The 17,111-nt window shown below is 64.1% G+C and overlaps 1 protein-coding gene across 1 annotated transcript in view; it reads left to right on the top strand.

Moving 5' to 3' along the window:
- SSPOP (SCO-spondin) overlaps nucleotides 1-17,111 on the top strand; it is a 52,995-nt gene that overhangs the window by 10,469 nt on the left and 25,415 nt on the right. Inside the window, exons 20-52 of the mRNA XM_044947027.2 lie at nucleotides 158-414; nucleotides 757-891; nucleotides 1,771-1,967; nucleotides 2,093-2,220; nucleotides 2,306-2,415; nucleotides 2,741-2,890; nucleotides 3,010-3,106; nucleotides 3,190-3,359; nucleotides 3,560-3,793; nucleotides 3,984-4,205; nucleotides 4,646-4,882; nucleotides 6,038-6,129; nucleotides 6,219-6,450; nucleotides 6,594-6,746; nucleotides 6,848-6,988; nucleotides 7,076-7,258; nucleotides 7,368-7,518; nucleotides 8,094-8,247; nucleotides 8,390-8,444; nucleotides 9,308-9,412; nucleotides 9,703-9,912; nucleotides 10,020-10,129; nucleotides 10,925-11,093; nucleotides 11,193-11,331; nucleotides 11,820-11,892; nucleotides 12,589-12,652; nucleotides 13,939-14,109; nucleotides 14,407-14,550; nucleotides 15,228-15,407; nucleotides 15,507-15,671; nucleotides 16,358-16,537; nucleotides 16,679-16,801; nucleotides 16,957-17,086. Of these exons, the coding sequence (XP_044802962.2) occupies nucleotides 158-414; nucleotides 757-891; nucleotides 1,771-1,967; nucleotides 2,093-2,220; nucleotides 2,306-2,415; nucleotides 2,741-2,890; nucleotides 3,010-3,106; nucleotides 3,190-3,359; nucleotides 3,560-3,793; nucleotides 3,984-4,205; nucleotides 4,646-4,882; nucleotides 6,038-6,129; nucleotides 6,219-6,450; nucleotides 6,594-6,746; nucleotides 6,848-6,988; nucleotides 7,076-7,258; nucleotides 7,368-7,518; nucleotides 8,094-8,247; nucleotides 8,390-8,444; nucleotides 9,308-9,412; nucleotides 9,703-9,912; nucleotides 10,020-10,129; nucleotides 10,925-11,093; nucleotides 11,193-11,331; nucleotides 11,820-11,892; nucleotides 12,589-12,652; nucleotides 13,939-14,109; nucleotides 14,407-14,550; nucleotides 15,228-15,407; nucleotides 15,507-15,671; nucleotides 16,358-16,537; nucleotides 16,679-16,801; nucleotides 16,957-17,086 (5,061 nt within the window). The remainder of the gene's footprint in view (nucleotides 1-157; nucleotides 415-756; nucleotides 892-1,770; nucleotides 1,968-2,092; nucleotides 2,221-2,305; nucleotides 2,416-2,740; nucleotides 2,891-3,009; nucleotides 3,107-3,189; nucleotides 3,360-3,559; nucleotides 3,794-3,983; nucleotides 4,206-4,645; nucleotides 4,883-6,037; nucleotides 6,130-6,218; nucleotides 6,451-6,593; nucleotides 6,747-6,847; nucleotides 6,989-7,075; nucleotides 7,259-7,367; nucleotides 7,519-8,093; nucleotides 8,248-8,389; nucleotides 8,445-9,307; nucleotides 9,413-9,702; nucleotides 9,913-10,019; nucleotides 10,130-10,924; nucleotides 11,094-11,192; nucleotides 11,332-11,819; nucleotides 11,893-12,588; nucleotides 12,653-13,938; nucleotides 14,110-14,406; nucleotides 14,551-15,227; nucleotides 15,408-15,506; nucleotides 15,672-16,357; nucleotides 16,538-16,678; nucleotides 16,802-16,956; nucleotides 17,087-17,111) is intronic.

The raw sequence follows: 17,111 nt of genomic DNA on the forward strand, positions 1-17,111 counted from the left end.
GACAGTGGAAGCTCCCAGCATCTCTCTGACCTGAGGGTTTGTCTGGCGTTGCCTGGAATCTGGACCGCTGCCTCCCCGGCATTCAGCCCACCGCCCCCTGACCCCCCGCCCTGGGTCCTGGTCTTCCTGATGGTTTCCTCTCCCCCGTTGCCCACAGCGTGTGCCAGGGTCGGCAGTGGCACTGCACGGGCCAGCGGTGCGATGGACGGTGCCGGGCGTCAGGCGCCCCTCACTATGTGACGTTCGACGGGCTGGCCCTCACCTTCCCTGGGGCCTGCGAGTACCTGCTGGTGCGAGAGGCCAGCGGCCAGTTCATGGTCTCTGCCCAAAACCTGCCCTGCGGAGCCAGTGGCCTCACCTGCACCAAGGCGCTGACTGTGCGGCTGCAGGGCACCGTTGTGCACATGCTCAGAGGTGGCTGTGACATGGAAGGGTGACGTGGGCCAGGGAGGAGGGCCTCCACCCGGGTGGCATCACAGCTCTGCGGAAACAGCGAGGCCTGGGGTTTCACACATCTCCCCACTGCTAGCCATCAGTCCCAGGGTGGGGAGCTGGTGACTCTTCTCTTGGTTGGGAATCCTGATTCTGGAAGGCTCCAGGAAATTAAAGCCCAGAGAGGTCTAATGACTTGCGCCAAGTCACATGGCTGGAGAAGCAAAGGAAAGGCTGGAGGGGAGGGAGGCTGGGAGGGCCTCATGGGGATCTCGGAGCCCCTGGACCCTGAGGCCGGGCCTGAATGCCTCTGCTCCCCCACAGGCAGGGCAGTGACGGTGAATGGGGTGAGTGTGACGCCCCCCAAGGTCTACTCAGGCCCCGGGCTGAGCCTGCACCCCGCCGGCCTCTTCCTGCTTCTCAGCACCCGCCTGGGCCTCACCTTGCTCTGGGATGGAGGTCAGCACCCCATCCCCCAGTCATCTGACCCATGCCCTGCAGCTCCCCCCCTACCCTGAAAGTCTTCCTCTTGTGCACATCTGGTTGGAGTCTCCAAATTACACTTTCATCATTACATCTTTCTGCCTTATGAAAGCAATACCTCCTCGCCAAAAGAAACAGTTGGAAAAAAACCAGCAAGTTTTAGAGAGAAGAAATAAAAAGAAATCTCCTAACAGCCCACCACCCAAACCCAAGCAGCGGGTGATTTAGAAATAACTTTTTACTGAGAAATCAAAGGAAATCCAAACGGCCCCCAGTGTGGGAAAAGTCATCTGCAGTGAGGCCTCTGGGACTGGAGGGTGTCACAGTCTGTCCTGGACTCGGGAATCCCGCCCTCTGGAGATTTTCCATACCCCACCTCCAACCTGAGTTTAGTTAAGAAAGTAGGCTCTCACTTCCTGCCCTGAGCCCCCCATAGGTAGGTCTCACGTCCGTCACCGCCAAGCATCCGTCCCAAACGTGAGGGAACCAGCTCCCCCACTGAGGGGTTGGTACCTTTGTCAGATGGTCAAACCATATAATATAGGCGTCTAGGTCTTCTCCCCACTCCTTGTAGCTCAGTTAGTAAAGAATCTGATTGCAATGCAGGAGATCCGGGTTCGATTCCTGGGTCAGGAAGATCCTCTGGAGAAGGGCATGGCAACCCACTCCAGTATTCTTGCCTGGAGCATCCCATGGACAGAGGAGCCTGGTGGGCTGCAGTCCATGAGAGTCGCAAGAGTCGGACATGACTGAGCGACTAAAGCACCACCACCAGCAGGTCTTCTCCCCACTCCCAGCCCTGAAGAAGGCCCCCAGATCCGTCTCCAGAGTCCCCCTGCCACACTCTCTGTCCAGGCACCCGGGTCCTGGTGCAGCTGTCCCCCCAGCTCCGCGGCAGGGTGGCTGGCCTGTGTGGAGACTTCGATGGAGACGCCAGTAACGACCTTCGGAGCCGCCAGGGGGTCCTGGAGCCCACAGCTGAACTGGCCGCCCACTCCTGGCGCCTCGGTCCTCTCTGCCCAGAGCCAGGGGACCTGCCACACCCCTGTGCCGTGAGGATGGCTGGAGAGGGGGGGGAGGGTGGAAGGGGGCAGCTGCTGGAACCCGGGGTGGGGGGTGGTTCCAGAGGCGGGGTGCTGTGGAGGGGTCTGGCTGGTCCACGGGGGCATCCCTGCAGGTGAACGCCCACCGGGCCGGCTGGGCCCGCGCTCGCTGCGGGGTGGTGCTGCAGCCGCTCTTTGCCCGGTGCCACGTGGAGGTGCCCCCGCAGCAGCACTACGAGCAGTGTGTGTATGATGCCTGCGGGTGAGAGGGGCAGGCCTGGGGACCTGGGGTGGGTGTGGGTGGTCAGCAGGGGCGTGGCAGGGGGGCTGACCACTCCCTCCCACAGCTGCGATTCCGGAGGCGACTGTGAGTGTCTCTGCTCGGCCATTGCCACCTATGCAGACGAGTGTGCCCGGCACGGGATCCACGTGCGCTGGCGCAGCCAGGAGCTCTGCCGTAAGTGTGCCCAGCCCTCGGTCCTCAATACCCCATCTCACCACCTGCTCAGCTCCTTTGGGGATATTTCTGGCCTGAGAGCCATTCATTCATTCATTCATTCCTGGAGTGCTTACTATGAGCCAGACGCTGTCATAGATGAACCAAACATGCTGAGATCACTGCTCTGTCGCAAATAGCCTTGGCAGGCTCCCAGCAAGACATCCACGCCATTCATACACCCTGGTGCCCTCCACGGGCCTCACTTTGGGCTGGCTTGCCCACTGCTCTTGCTTCCTGGGGCCCTCGCCCCGCGGTGACACAGGCCTCTCTCCTTCCCACACAGCTCTGCAGTGTGAGGGGGGCCAGGTGTATGAGGCCTGTGGCCCCATGTGCCCCGCCACGTGCCACAACCACCGTCCTGAGCCTGGGTGGCCCTGCCGGGCCGTCACCTGTGTGGAGGGCTGCTTCTGCCCTGAGGGGACTCTGCTGCATGGTGTGTAGGGTCAGAGTGGGCAGAGGGGAGGGGGCTCTGGGTAGGGGGGTGCGGAGGGGCCACAAGGCCGTGGTGACGGGGTGCCCCTTTGGCTGGAGTCCTGTTGTCTTTGCCCTCAGGAGGCGTCTGCTTGGAGCTGGCTGCCTGCCCCTGCGAGTGGGGGGGCAGCTTCTTCCCACCGGGCACAGTGCTGCAGAAGGACTGTGGCAACAACTGGTGAGCAGGGGCGGGGGGTGCCCCCGTGCCCTGGGCTGCCCAAGCCCAGTGCTGCCGCTGATCCCCGGACGCCTTGTCCTCAGCACGTGTCGGGAAAGTCAGTGGCTTTGTGGGGACGATGGCGGCCGCTGTGTGGAGCCCGGGCCTGGTTGTGCGGAGGGAGAGACCCCATGCCGGGACAGCGGGCACTGTGTGCCCCTCGGGTGGCTCTGTGACAACCAGGATGATTGTGGCGATGGCTCAGACGAGGAGGGTGAGTGTCCTAGGTGGCGTGCGGCAGTGACAAGTGGTGGGTCAGGCCTCCGATGGAAGCACGAGTCCTAGGGCTGCTTCCTAAGCTGCAGGTCCAGTTGCTAGCCGCTTGTGGGCAGGGTTCAACCCTGGTTTCTGGTGTTGGGGCATCTCTGGGGGCCTCTGTGGGTGTCCTGAGCCTGCCGGCCCTCTCTGCCCCAGGCTGTGCCACCCCGGTCTGTGGCGAGGGGCAGGTATCTTGCAGCTCCGGCCGCTGCCTGCCCCTGGTCCTGCTCTGCGATGGGCAGGACGACTGTGGAGACGGGACGGATGAGCAGGGCTGCCCGTGCCCCCAGGACTCACTGGCCTGTGCCGACGGGCACTGCCTGCCCCTGGCCCGGCTCTGCGACGGGCACCCCGACTGTCCGGATGGTGCTGACGAGGAGTCCTGCCTGGGTTAGTGGTCCCTATCCCGGGCTCCAGCCCACCAGATGCCCACCAGGCATCTGTCTCGTGAGCCCCAACCTGCCTGCCTCCCCTCCTTCACCAATGCAGGTTCCGGCTGAGAAGTGGGCACCTGTGGGCATGTTAGAGAGGGCATCCCAAGGAGCAGTACCCTGGGACCAGCCCCTCTCTTTGGCTACAGGACAAGTGGACTGCGCCCCTGGGGAGGTGTCCTGCGTCGATGGTACCTGCCTGGGGGCCATCCGGCTGTGTGATGGAGTCTGGGACTGTCTGGATGGAGCCGACGAGGGGCCTGGGCACTGCCCCCTCCCCTCTCTGCCCACTCCTCCTGCTGGTACCTTGCCTGGCCCCTCTGCTGTCTCCTGGGAGACTGCACCTACCCCCCTGGCCAGTGTCGGCCCTGGTGAGCCTCCTGGAGCAAAGGGCATTAAAAAGCTGGCATCTGGAGGCCTGGGAGGGAGGGGACAGGGTCTCAGGGGGAGACCTAGGGGCACATGGTGGGGAGGCGGGGAAGGAGCAGGGTCCAGACCAGCTTCCTGGAGACAGCGGAATGAAGGAGGCGAAGGGAGAGAGGACTGAAAAGAGTACAAATCTTCCCAGGAGTTCAAAGCCTCGTCTAAGCTAAGCGGAGTGGCGTCTTTTGGGAATTCTTGGATGAGGGGAGAGCTTTAGGAAAACCAATCGGTCATCAAAATGCGAGGGGAGGGGCCCAAGGTCGGGGGAGGGCCGGGCGCAGGGAGGGGGCCCGGAGGGGCTTGGAGAGGGGCGGCGGCGGTGGAAGGGCCCGCCGGCCTGCGGGGAGTTGGTCCGCCCCGCCGGCGTCTAGCGAGGACGTCCCCGCAGCGCTGCCCTGCGGCCCCTTGGACTTCGCGTGCAGCAGCGGCGAGTGCGCGCCCCGGGGCTGGCGCTGCGACGGCGAGGGGGACTGCGCCGACGGCAGCGACGAGAGCGGCTGCGACCGGCCCTGCGCGCCGCACCACGCACCCTGCGCGCGCGGCCCGCACTGCGTGGCCGCGGAGCAGCTGTGCGACGGCGTCCCGCATTGCCCCGACGGCTCAGACGAGGACCCGGGCGCCTGCGGTGAGAGCCCGGCCGCGACACGCGCTGGCGGGCGGATCGCCCTCTCTTCCCACCCCAACCCGGGCGCCCCCGCTAGAGAGAGTGACTTAGGTCTAGGGCATCCGAGCCTGGAGTGAGTTTTGTGCTCCTTGAATCTCTTCTGGGAAACTCTGAAAACTTCTGCTCGTCCACCCAGCCCGGGGAGGGTGGAGAGTAGAAAGGGCTTTCTGTCTTTGATAAAAAGGCGGCCGAGTGGCTGTGCCGCAGGGGGTGGACCTGTTTTGGGGTCTCCCCTCAGCCTCTTCCCACCAAAACTGGGGGCTCCTTTTTGTGTCCCTGCAAGTCAGACCTTCACTGTCCTGACTACCTGGGGGGTGGGGGTGGCGCTGTCCATAGGCTCCATTTCCTCCCCTTCCCATGGCCTGCTTTCCTGCACCCTCCCAAAGATGTCTCTGAGCCAGGCTGGGTGGTTTTTATCTCATACTTGGCCCCCTCCAGGGTTCCCCTGTGACTCAGTGGTAAAAGAATCTGCCTGCAAGGCAGGAGATTTGGGTTCGATCCCTGGGTTGGGAAGATCCCCTGGAGAAGGAAGTGGCAACGGACTCTAGTGTTCTTGCCTGGAGAAGCCCATGGACAGAGGAGCCTGGTGGGCTCTAGTCCATGTGGTCACAAAGAGTCAGACACGACTGAGAGATTAACATTTTGGGCTTCCCAGGTGGCACTAGTGGTAAAGAACCCTCCTGCCAGTGCAGGAGACACAGGAGACTAGGGTTTGATCCCTGGGTCGGGAAGATCCCCTGGAGGAGGGCATGGCAACCCACTCCAGTATTCTTGCCTGGAGAACCCCATGGCCAGAGGAGCCTGGTGGGCTACAGTCCATGGGGTCGCAAAGAGTCGGAAGACTGAAGTGACTTAGCATGCATACAACCCCTGCATGCCTTTGGAGGCCCACGCCTTGCAGGCTCCACCCAGCTGTCCCCTTGCAGGGGTCTCTTCCCCTGTGATTTGACTCCCCAATTGTGCCCGAACCCTCAGCGGCTCTGGGATGGGCTCCCCACCTGTCCCCGGGGTGAGGACAGGGTGGGCATGCTGTTCCCCTGATGGAGGCCAAGTCTGATGAGGGCTGGGGACGTGGCTCTCCCTTCCACCTAAGTGTTTTCTCTTCTCTTCCCTCAGAGAGGCTGCAGGCCCCAGGAGGCCCCAACCGGACAGGGCTTCCCTGCCCAGAATACTCCTGCCCGGATGGCCTCTGCATCGGTTTCCAGCAGGTGAGGCTGGGGAGCGGGTGGTGCAGCAGGCCAGAGCCCCCGGTGCCATCAAAGCACGAGTCGCCCCGACCCCGCTGTTCTGACCCCAGGTGTGCGACGGGCAGCCCGACTGTGAGCTGGCCGGGACGGCAGGGCCCTCCCCAGAGGAGCAGGGCTGTGGGGCCTGGGGGCCCTGGAGCCCCTGGGAACCGTGCAGCCGGACGTGCGGGCCTGGGGCGCAGGGCCGGAGTCGCCGCTGCTCACCCCTGAGCCTGCCGGTGCTGCGGCACTGCCCCGGCCCAGAGCGCCAGACTCGGGCCTGCTTTGCGGCCGCCTGCCCAGGTGAGGGGGGCACCTGGGCGCCAGGAGCCCATTGTGGCGGGCAGGGCCTGTGGAGAGCAGGGGGGAAGAGGAGGAGGGCGCCGGGCCTCCCCCAGCCTCACAGCCGCCCCCCCACCCTACTGGCCGGCCCTCGCCCCCCACAGAGGACGGTGCATGGACCTCCTGGTCGCGCTGGTCCCCATGCTCTGAGCCATGCGGGGGCGTCACGGCTCGCCACCGGGAGTGCCATCCGCCCCAGAACGGTGGCCGGACCTGTGCCATGCTGCCCGGGGGCCCTCCCAGCACCTGGGAGACCCGTGAGTGGACAGGAGGCGGGCACAGTGGAGGGAGGGTGGAGGGGCGGTGGTCGGGGGAGCTTGTCCCTGATGGGGACCCACCCGCGATGACCTCCTCCCAGGGCCCTGCCCTCAGGACGGCTGCCCCAACGTCACCTGCTCTGGGGAGCGGGTGTTCCATGCCTGCGTTCCTTGCCCTTTGACCTGTGATGACATCTCTGGTCAGGCCACGTGCCCCTCCGACCAGCCCTGTGGCGGCCCAGGTAAGGGGGCTCTGGACCTGGGGTGCGGGGGGCCTGTCCGCTCAGCCGAGCTCTCTGCAGGGAGGCCTCACTCCGGGCCTCCCTCAGGCTGCTGGTGCCCCGCGGGGCAGGTGCTGGCTGCCCAGGGGCAGTGCGTGTGGCCACGGCAGTGCCCCTGCCTGGTGGATGGCAGCCACTACTGGCCCGGGCAGCGCATCAAGACTGACTGCCAGCTCTGCATCTGCCAGGACGGGCGGCCCCGGCGCTGCCAGCCCAGCCCAGACTGTGCAGGTGAGCCCCACCCCGAGCCTTCCCGAGGGGCTCTGGTCTCCCCCAGGGGCCTCTGGTCTCCCCCAGACCGCCCCGCCTCCCCCAGCCCTGACTCATGGCCCCTCCTCAGTGAACTGCGGCTGGTCAGCGTGGTCCCCCTGGGCTGAGTGCCTGGGCCCTTGTGGCAGCCGGAGCGTCCAGTGGTCCTTCCGGAGCCCCAACAACCCCCGCCCGGCTGGTCGAGGGCACCAGTGCCGGGGCCTCCACCGCAAGGCCCGCAGGTACCGTACTCCAGGAACCGCACCTCCAGCTCCCAGCTGGGAAGCTGCCTGTGTGCGCCCTTCCTCACTTGAAGTGCTTCCACAGGCCAGAGCCCAGATGAGGACCACCCCCATTGTGTGCCCTATTAGTCTAAACACCAGGACTCCCAGCACATCTTTGGGGACCCCTGGCCTTCTGCATCAGTTTTATGCCCAGTAGGTCCAAAAGGGGGATGTAGGGAGCCCACAGGTCTGGGGGTGGATATGGACCCTTTGGTCTGCACCCTGTGCCTCTGGAGGTACCTAGGTTGAGGCTTGTGGTGGGGAGTAGCCATATCTGCCTGCCCACCCCACTTTGAGACTGGCTTTACTGGCCAAGGGCCTTGACACAAATTGCTTCCACCACCCTCTCCTGGGTCAGCTGCAGTCGCTCTGGTTCAGGGGTGGGGTCAGGGTGATGGGATGACCAAGTGTCCCCTGTGGCCCAGGACTCTCCAGGACTTGTTATCACCAAAAGTCCCGAGTCCTGGGAAATGCCTCCCTCAGGCAGGCCAGGGTGGGCTGGTCACCAGGTGAGGGGTGGCCCCCTTTCCCAGGTGCCAGACAGAGCCCTGTGAAGGCTGCGAGCAGGATGGCCGGGTCCACCGCGTGGGGGAGCGCTGGCGAGCGGGCCCCTGCAGGGTCTGCCAGTGTTTGCATGACGGCTCGGCACGCTGCTCCCCCTACTGCCCACTGGGCAGCTGCCCCCAGGTGAGGCGGGCCAGGGGGCGCCCGGGTGGCCAGCAGGGGTGGGGTGAGGAGCAGTGTGTAGAGGCCAAAATTGAGGGTGGCAGCTGATGGAGCGGGCCAGGGACGGGCAGGTGGCCAATTCCGCACACTCTTGCATTTGTAGGACTGGGTTCTGGTGGAGGGAGTGGGGGAGTCGTGTTGCCGCTGCGTGCCGCCTGGTGAGTGGGTCTGGGGGGCGGCAGAGGAGTTCCAGGGGGAGGACGATGGCAGGGAGTCAGAGGTGGCGGCACCAAGTCCCGGGGGGTGGGGGCGGCACTGGCTACCCCAGCCTCAGGGTGAGGGGAGCCTGGGTTGTGGAAGCTGGGCAAGGAAGGGGCCCTCTGGGTGGGGGTGGGGGCCCCTAAGACTGGGCCTCAGTCTCTGCCCGCCTCCTCTGACCTCCCCCACGAGGTCACCCTTGAGGGTACTTTCCTTTCTCTGGTTACGATGGGCTGGATCTGGTTCCTTTCTTGTTCCCTCTAAGAGCAACCATGACCAAGTTGGACTTTTCAAGATCGTCTTTACTTGGAAACTGAGTCATAAATAAAACAGAATACAAAGGCTCAAAAACGGATGCATTTTGGGTCCCAGATTTCATATCTTTAAAGTGCACCTACAGGCTGCTGAGGTTAGGAGAGCGCCCGCCTGCACAGTGGCACAGGCGGCTGACTGCACAAGTTACGTGGCGAGTGGGGACCAGACTTTAGCTTGAAAAACCTCTTCCATCCAGAGATGCCCTTTTCTGGTGCCCACAAAGGTCCCCTATTAGCGACAGCAGCCTTGATCAGGAACTGAACTGCAGCCACTCAGTCTTGGCCCCTGAAGTGGCTTTGGGCAGGTGGCTTTAGTTTGTGTTCTCTAAATACATTCAGTGGAAGCGAAAACCACTGACTCATTTGGGGATGGACCTTTCCCAGCTGTGGGAGGGGGGCGCTGTTGCCAAAGCTCCCAGGGAAGTCCTGGGAGATAAAGTGCTCCAACAAGTGGAGAGAGGTGAGGGCCGGGGCCTGGTGTGAGCCTGTCTCTCCTCCCCCGCCTCCAGGAGAGAACCAGACGGTCTACCCCATGGCCACTCCCGTGCCCGCTCCGACCCCCAGCCCTCAGATCGGAGCCCTTCTGATCACCTACCTTCTGCCTCCCCCTGGAGGTAAAGGGCACGGGCTGTTGGGCCGAAGGAGGGTGTTGCTGAGGGGTTGTCCAGCCTGGGAGGGGAGACTGGATCACTGGACTATACCTCTTGCCTCCCATGGGGAGGACGGTTATCCTAAGGATCTAGAACCTCAGCCCAACCTGTTTCCTCCCTACCCCTGCCCTCCCTGGACCAGCCTCCAGTGACCCTACAAGGTCAACCAGGTGGGCTCTCAACCCTCCACAGCACCCCTTGTGCCTTCCTAACTATGGCCCCGGCAGGCTCCAGCCCCTCTCTTGTGCACCCAGATCCCTGCTATTCACCCCTGGGCCTGGCCCAACTCCCCGAAGGGAGCCTGCCTGCTTCGTCCCAGCAGCTGGAGCACCCTGCCTGGGCTGCCGTCCTGAGGCCTGCCCCGGGGGCGCCAGGCTGGAACCCTGTGGAGCACGCTGATACTCAGGGGCACACCCCGCCTCCCTACCTGCAGCTCGACCTGCTCCAGCCCAGGAACCTCACCGGTCAGTGGGGGGACAGCAGAGGCCGGGGCTGGAGGAGGAAGGGGTGGAGGATGGCAGGCTGGGGGTGGCACTCGCTGCTTTAGCTCTGCCCCCTGCCCCTCCCCCAGGCATCATAGTGCAGGGGGCTGGGTCCTCAGACTGGCTCCAGGTCAGCAGTGATGGTCTACACTGGCACAGCTATCGTGACATCCGGCCTGGCACTCAGCCTGCACCCCAGGTACCACCCACTCGGGCTCCCTGGACCAGTGACCCACCATGCCCTTTTGTGTGGGGCCCACAGTCTATGTTCCCAAGGGGTTTCTTGTCTCTGGAGGGACATTTCCTACTTTAGAGGCTTGTTCAGCACCTGTTAGTAGCAGGGACAGTGTTCTGTGGGGCAGAAGGGCCACAGTCGAAAGGGCATCAGACACGATCGAAGTGGCTCAGATGGGGGGCGGCTGTGAGAAACCCTACTGTGGAGGGAGGGAGTTTGGGGTGATAGCGAGTTCAGTGAGGGCCTTGGGGTGTGCAGAGAGCAGCTGAGCACAGCTCTGCCCTCCTGGGGCTAGCATCCTCCCCAGGGAGACTCAGATGGTAAAGAATCTGCCTGTAATGCCGGACACCCGGGTTCAATCCCTGGGTGGGGAAGATGCCCTGGAGAAGGAAATGGCCACCTGCTCCAGTATTCTTGCCTGGAGAATCCCATGGACAGAGGAGCCTGGTAGGCTACAGTCCATAGGGTCACAAAGAGTCAGACACGACTGGGCGACTTCACTTTCACTTTCTTTGCCACGTGTGGGCACTGGCCTGGCCCTGGGGACACCGCAGTGGGCACCCTGCCCTCAGGAAACTAGGACCAGAGCCCCTTAGCCTTGAGGGGCCCGGATGACTCATGCTGGGAGACTATGATTGCTGGGATGGCCCGGTCCATGCCATGCCATGCCATGGAGGTTGGGGGGATGGGCGGGGGGGGGGGGGGGCGCACTGGGCAGGGTCATGATGGCAGCCTGAGCAGACACCCCTGTGCTCGTAGCTTTTCCTCAAGAACTGGGATGGCCCCTCCACGGTGTGGACATTTGCCCGGATGGTGCAGGCGCGGCACGTCCGGGTGTGGCCTTCTGATGGGCACCGCCAGGCTGCCCCCCGCAGTGATGCCAACCTGGGTGGCCCCCTGCGGGTGGAGCTGCTGGGCTGTGAGCCAGGTACAGGCTGGGCTGGGGGAGGGAGAGATGGCAGTGGGCAGGAGGGATGGGCAGGAGCCCTCAGCCATCCCCCCACCCTGCCATGTCCCCACTGGGCAGCGCCCCTGTGCCCAGGGGTTGGGCACCGCTGTGCCAGTGGCGAGTGTGCCCCCAGGGGGGCCCCATGCGACGGTGTGGAGGACTGCGAGGACGGCTCCGATGAGGAGGGCTGCATAACGCCACCCGCAGGCGCTGGCAGGTATGGGGCACCCTGCCACCTGGCCTAGCCTTGGTTGGGGGGCCCAGCTTTGTGGGAGGAGCCTGTGTCACCTTCAACCCAAAGTGCCCGTGGGTCCGGATGTGCTGAGTCGCTGTAGCTGGGCGCCTTCGGAGGCCCCTTCCCACGTGGGATTCTCTGCTGTTGTCCTGGAGCTGGAGATCAGTGGTTCTCAGAGGGTGGGCCCTGAACCAGAGGCGTCAGCATCACCTGGAATTTGGTAGAAATGCAGATTCTCAGGCTGCAGCCCGGACCTGCTGAGGCAGACACTGGGGGTTGGGGGACGCCCAGCCCTCTGCTTAACAACACCTGCAGGGGACTCTGACCTTTGGGACCATGGTGGAGGGCATCCCCATGTCTAGTCTCAGCGGGCAGTGCCCTCCCCAGGCCAGCCCAGGGATGACCCCTGCTGGGATGGGGCTTCCGAAGCTGGGAGGGCCCCTGGAGCCCCGTGGTTATTTTTCTCTCAGAATCGAGTCCACAGCCTGGAGCTCCGCGCCCTCCTCCACCCAGCCTGGACAGCTGCCCCCTCAGCCCAGCGAGGTGTGTGGGGAGACGCGAGCCCAGTGGGTGGGGCGCAGAGCCCGGGGCACGCCAGCATCTCAGCAGCCCTGGTCCTCATTCCCTTTGCGCTGTCAGCTAGCGTTTCCTCCCTGTGCAGCCCTGGTATTCCTTTCTCCATTGGGGCTTCGGCCTTGGGCCTCCTGGGGCCAGCCTGGTGCTGGGCTGGGGGCCAGAGGGTGCAGGGAGCACTGGGCAGATGCTGGGCCGGGAGGAGTCAGGGAGACGGGAGAAGCGTAAAGGCCCATGTACCTGTAGCGTGGCGATGCCCACAGGCCGGTACCAGGGCATCAGGTGCTCAGAGCCAACCTGAGCCCATAGGCCCCAGAGGCTTCCTGGACAAGGCTTGAAGGATGGGAGGTGGGGGGTAACGTAGAGATGGGGGCCGGGCACTTGTCCCACAGGAGAACAGCCTGGTGGGGACCCCAGAAGGGAGAGTGACCCCAGCACTCAGGCACAAGCCTGGGCGTGCAGGAAGAACAGCTCCTGAGCTCCTAGCACCTGGGGTGTGTGGAACCCGACATCAAGACTGCACACCCCAGCTCTGCCCTGCGCCGTGGAGAGGGTTGGAGCTGGGGGTCTGAGTGCACTCCCGGAGGGGATGAGAAGCTGGACGCCAGGCTGAACTGCCCCCGGGCTGGGGCCTCACCGGCAGCTGACCATCTCCTCTCTCCGCAGGGTCTGGCAGAAGCAGAAGCTGACCACTGGCATCCCGGGCGGGGGTCACCCGTGACCCCCACAGGTACGTGCCCAAACTCCAGGCCGCCTTCCTGGCCACACACCCCCGACCCCTGCCAGCCTGCCTGTTCTTTCAGGGCAGGGGGCTGTTACATCTCTGGAGTTCAGTTTTTTGACCCTTCTTGTCCTCTGACTGAGCAAGGGCGGCTCAGGGAGGCAGGTGTGGTCCCCGTGGACTCCTTGGCCAGGTCCAGCCCCTGCCCACCATCCTGGACTCCAGGGTGCGAGGCTTCTGGCTGGTCCCCGGGGCTGAGCCTGTGCCCTGCAGGGGGTGGCTGCCTTCCCCAGGCCCCTGGCCCATCTGTGGGCTGCCGCCCAGAACTCCCTCCACCCCTCACCCTCGCACTCACCCAGCCAGGCACCCATTTCAGAAGCGTTTGCAGGCAGCAGATGTCTGTCAGTGGGCACAGGGAAGCCAGGGTCACCCAGTTAGCGGGGTCCTAAATAGGACAAGGAAGGGGCTCCTGTTGTGTGCCAGCCCCCCCTGCAACCATGGCCGCCTGGCCCTTCACCTGCACGAGGGCCCAGGAGAGCGAAGGTGGCCAGTGAGGGCTATCAGGGCAGCTGGGAATGACCTTCTCTCTTGGGACGTGTTGGGTCCATCTCACCACCTGCCCGGAGCCTCAGTTTCCCCCTCTGTGAGCCCAGGAGCACTTATAATGGGTGCATATGGTCCCTTCCAGAAAGTTCTGAGGATAGCTATTCGGAAGCCTGGCTAGCAGTGCTTCTGCATCTCTTGTGAGAAGCCGCTTGAACCATCGCTTGGGTCCACAGAATGCAGACTCCCATGACGAAGTCTCCTCTCATCCCAAGTCTGGTTCTAGAAAAAAGGCTGTCTTTTTAAGCATGAATCTCTTGTACAAAATAGGTTCATCCCTCTTTTCCCTGTAGCTGCCAGGAGGCTCCCGGCCGATTTCTCTGTACCTGCAGTAAAGGGCTGGTGCTGAGTCTCTGGCAAGGTGGCTCCTCCTGCTGCCGTTTGCGTTTCTCCATAAACTTTATAGTGAGTTGACTTTATAGTGAGTTTCACTTGGAGGCTGCTGTGTGTGCCTTTGTGAGTGGAGAGTACACATCTCACTCAAAACTCAGCTTTTTTTCTGCGTTCAGTTAAAACCCTTCTTGTGCCCCTGGGTTGACCGAGTCCCCTTTCCATTTAGATCTGAAGCCCCTCAGAAGGTGGGGTGTCACCTGTCACCACCCCAAGACCTGGAAAACCCTCTGGAGGGCCCACGTTGGCCTTATCTCAGGGACAGGGAACTGATGGGCTCCCCCTCCCTCCTGCACTCCTAGGCAAGGGGCCAGCGAGTCTTGGGTCCGAGCCTCACCCAAGTCCTGGGGGATCTGTGCAGACCGTGACCCCCAGCCCCACCTCCCAACCGGAGGCACAGGCCCTGAGACCGGAAATGGCAGCTGTGACGGTGCTCCCCCCACACCCCATGGTGACGCCCGAGGTCCCTGCTGGTGAGATGCCTCCTGCCCTGTAGAGACGGCTTCCCCGTAGAGGAACCGAGCCCCTGAGAGCTTGGCTGCTTTGCTCCGGGTCACATAGCTTGAGCTCAGGGGCTTGGGAGGATCAAGCCTAGGATCCAAGTCTCCCGAGACCACTCCCTGCTTTTCCGTAATCCCACGAGGGGCAGGAAGGGAGGGCACAGTGGATGTCAGGAGGGAGGCTGGGGGTTGCTAGGAGGTGATGGAGGAGAGAGGACAGGGCTGGGGAGGGGGCGATGGCCTGTCAGCTGGCTGCGGTGGCGCCCACAGAACGGAGCACCATGCTGGGGCCCTTCCCGCCTGTGCAGTGCAGCCCAGGCCAGGTGCCTTGCAAGGTTCTGGGCTGCGTGGAGCTGGAGCAGCTGTGTGACGGGAGAGAGGACTGTCTGGACGGCTCTGATGAAAGGCCCTGCGGTGAGACCCTGGAGAGTCCGGTGCCATGTGGGTGGTAATGTCAAGACGGCTGTAGGTTTGGGGAGGTGCCTACCTCTGTTTCTAGCATATATGAGAAGGTCCTGGGAAAGTCTAGTGGCCACGGGGAGTGGAAGGAAACCGACTGGGTTAAAACAACCAGCAGTGTGTGTTTTGGCTGGTAGTGAAGGGGCACCATGGGATAGGTGTTTTATAAAACCTCTCTGACCTTGGAGGTTGTTCATCCATCCATCCATCCATCCATCCATTATCAACCCATCTATCCATCCATCAAAGTAGACCAATATGCTCAAAGCCTAGTTTTCAATCAAAAGAAGAACAATCAAGTATTAGCCAATAACGGGAAGGATGGAGTATTAGCCAGTTACTCCAGGGGGAATCCATCAGGAAGGGATACCTGGGGAGTGAACTGTTCTGGCTTCTCTTGGGACATTCAAAGAGCTGTTGACAGAGAGACTGTGAGATGGTGTGTGGATGGAAGACCACCCCACTCATAGAGGGAGGCCTGGGTGCTGGGCTGGGTGGGTGTGGGAGGAATCAGGAGGAAGGGAAGGCCAGGCCAGGGTCAGCAGGTTCAGTTCTGCACTGGGCCTGGGGTTGAAGGGGTCAGTTTATCGCTGGCCGGAATCACCTGTGCCCTTGCCCTTCCCCAACCCCAGCACGGGCAGTGGGCACCATGCCCTTCACCGTGCCCACCACCACCCTGCCTGGGTTGCCGGCCTCCAGGGGCCTCTGCTCGCCGAGCCAGCTGACCTGCGGCAGTGGGGAGTGTCTGCCCGCCGAGCGGCGCTGCGACCTGCAGCTGGACTGCCAGGACGGCTCGGACGAGAATGGCTGTGGTAGGGGCGAGGCTGGTCCGGGTCAGGCCGGGGGCCGCCCTGGGGAGGGCCGGCTCCCGCGTGAGCCCCTCTCTGAACCCGGCCCACCCGTTCCTGCAGTGGACTGTGGCCTGGCGCCCTGGTCTGGCTGGAGCAGCTGCAGCCGTAGCTGTGGCCTGGGCCTCGCCTTCCAGCGCCGGGAGCTGCTGCGGCCGCCCCTGCCCGGGGGCAGCTGCCCACGAGACAGGCTCCGCAGCCAGCCCTGCTTCGTGCAGGCCTGCCCAGGTAACCGGCCTCCCCTCCCAGGCCTCCCCGCACCCCCCTCACCCCCAAGGTGGGACACCCTCACGGGGAAATGCCCCTGCTCCCCCGTGGGACCCGTGTGTCCGGCTTCGGGACTCTAGGAGGACAGCCCCCTCCGACATCCCAGCCTCGCCTCCCCACTGAGGGCTTGTCCGAAGGCGGCTCCCTGCCTGGCCCCCTTCCTGCCGGAGTGTGGGAACTGGAGCCGCGGCCGGCCCGCCCCAGAGGGAGGCTGTGAACAGGCGGCCCCGCTGGTCCCGGGCTCTGCGCCCGAGGCCCCGCGGCGCTTTTGTTCAGGGAGGGGCCGCAGCCCGCCGCATCCTTGCATCCAGGGTTTCCCACGCGGGCCTTCCTCCGCCCGCAGGCAGCCCTTGTAACCCCGCTTCTCACCGCTGCCTCCAGGGGGCGCGCCGCCCCGGGATTCCATTTTCGGGGACCAGAGCGTTGATCCCCAGAGGCCTTTCCACACGTCACCCGCCCTACCCACCTAAGGGGGCTTTCCTGGGACACGAGAGGAAGCTGCGGAGGCCTCGGGGCGCTGCCTTAAGCCACCCCGCTGGCCACTGCCCAGATTTCCCAGCCCCTTGGCCCTGCTCTCTCTAGCGGGGTGGCAGCTCTTGGGGTTCACCGCCTGGTTCACCCCCATTCTTCCTCCCGCTCCCCCGCAGTGGCTGGGGCGTGGGTTGAATGGGAGGCCTGGGGGCCCTGCAGCGTCTCGTGTGGGGGCGGCCATCGGAGTCGTCAGAGAAGCTGTATGGACCCCCCGCCCAAGAATGGTGGTGCCCCCTGCCCCGGGCCCCCTCAGGAGAGGGCACCCTGCGGCCTGCAGCCCTGTGCAGGTGGCACAGGTGAGAGGAGCTGGGCTGGGGCGGGGGGGCATCTGAGGGGGGAAGCCCCGGGGTGGGGATGGGGCTGTGGGACCCGTCGCTGGGCCTCTCAGTGTCTCCTGCCTGGTGCCCATCCTCCACCCCCCCACCCCCATCCCCCAGACTGCGGGCAGGGCCGCGTGCATGTGAGTGCTGAGCTCTGCCGGAAGGGGCTGGTGCCACCGTGCCCACCCTCCTGCCTGGATCCTGAGGCCAACAGGAGCTGCAGCGGACTCTGTCTGGAGGGTGAGACGCACCCAGCAAGCAGGGGTGCTGCGGGCAAGGTCCTCGGGGGTGGTGGGGGAAGTGTGGGTGTCCAGCAGGCCCACCAGCCCTCTGTCTCCACCCCGCCTCCCTGCTGTCCCCCATTCTCCGGCCTGAGAGCCCCCTCCCCCACCCAGGGTGTCGCTGCCCCCCTGGGCTCCTTCTCCAGGACGCGGGCTGCCTGCCCCCCTCCGAGTGCCCCTGCCTTGTGGGCGAAGAGCTGCAGCAGCCAGGCGTGCCCTTCCTCCTGGACAACTGCAGCCGATGGTCAGGCAGCCTGCCCGCCGTTGGG

This window comes from Bubalus bubalis, chromosome 8 (assembly GCF_019923935.1).
Source record: "Bubalus bubalis isolate 160015118507 breed Murrah chromosome 8, NDDB_SH_1, whole genome shotgun sequence".
Taxonomy (NCBI): domain Eukaryota; kingdom Metazoa; phylum Chordata; class Mammalia; order Artiodactyla; family Bovidae; genus Bubalus; species Bubalus bubalis.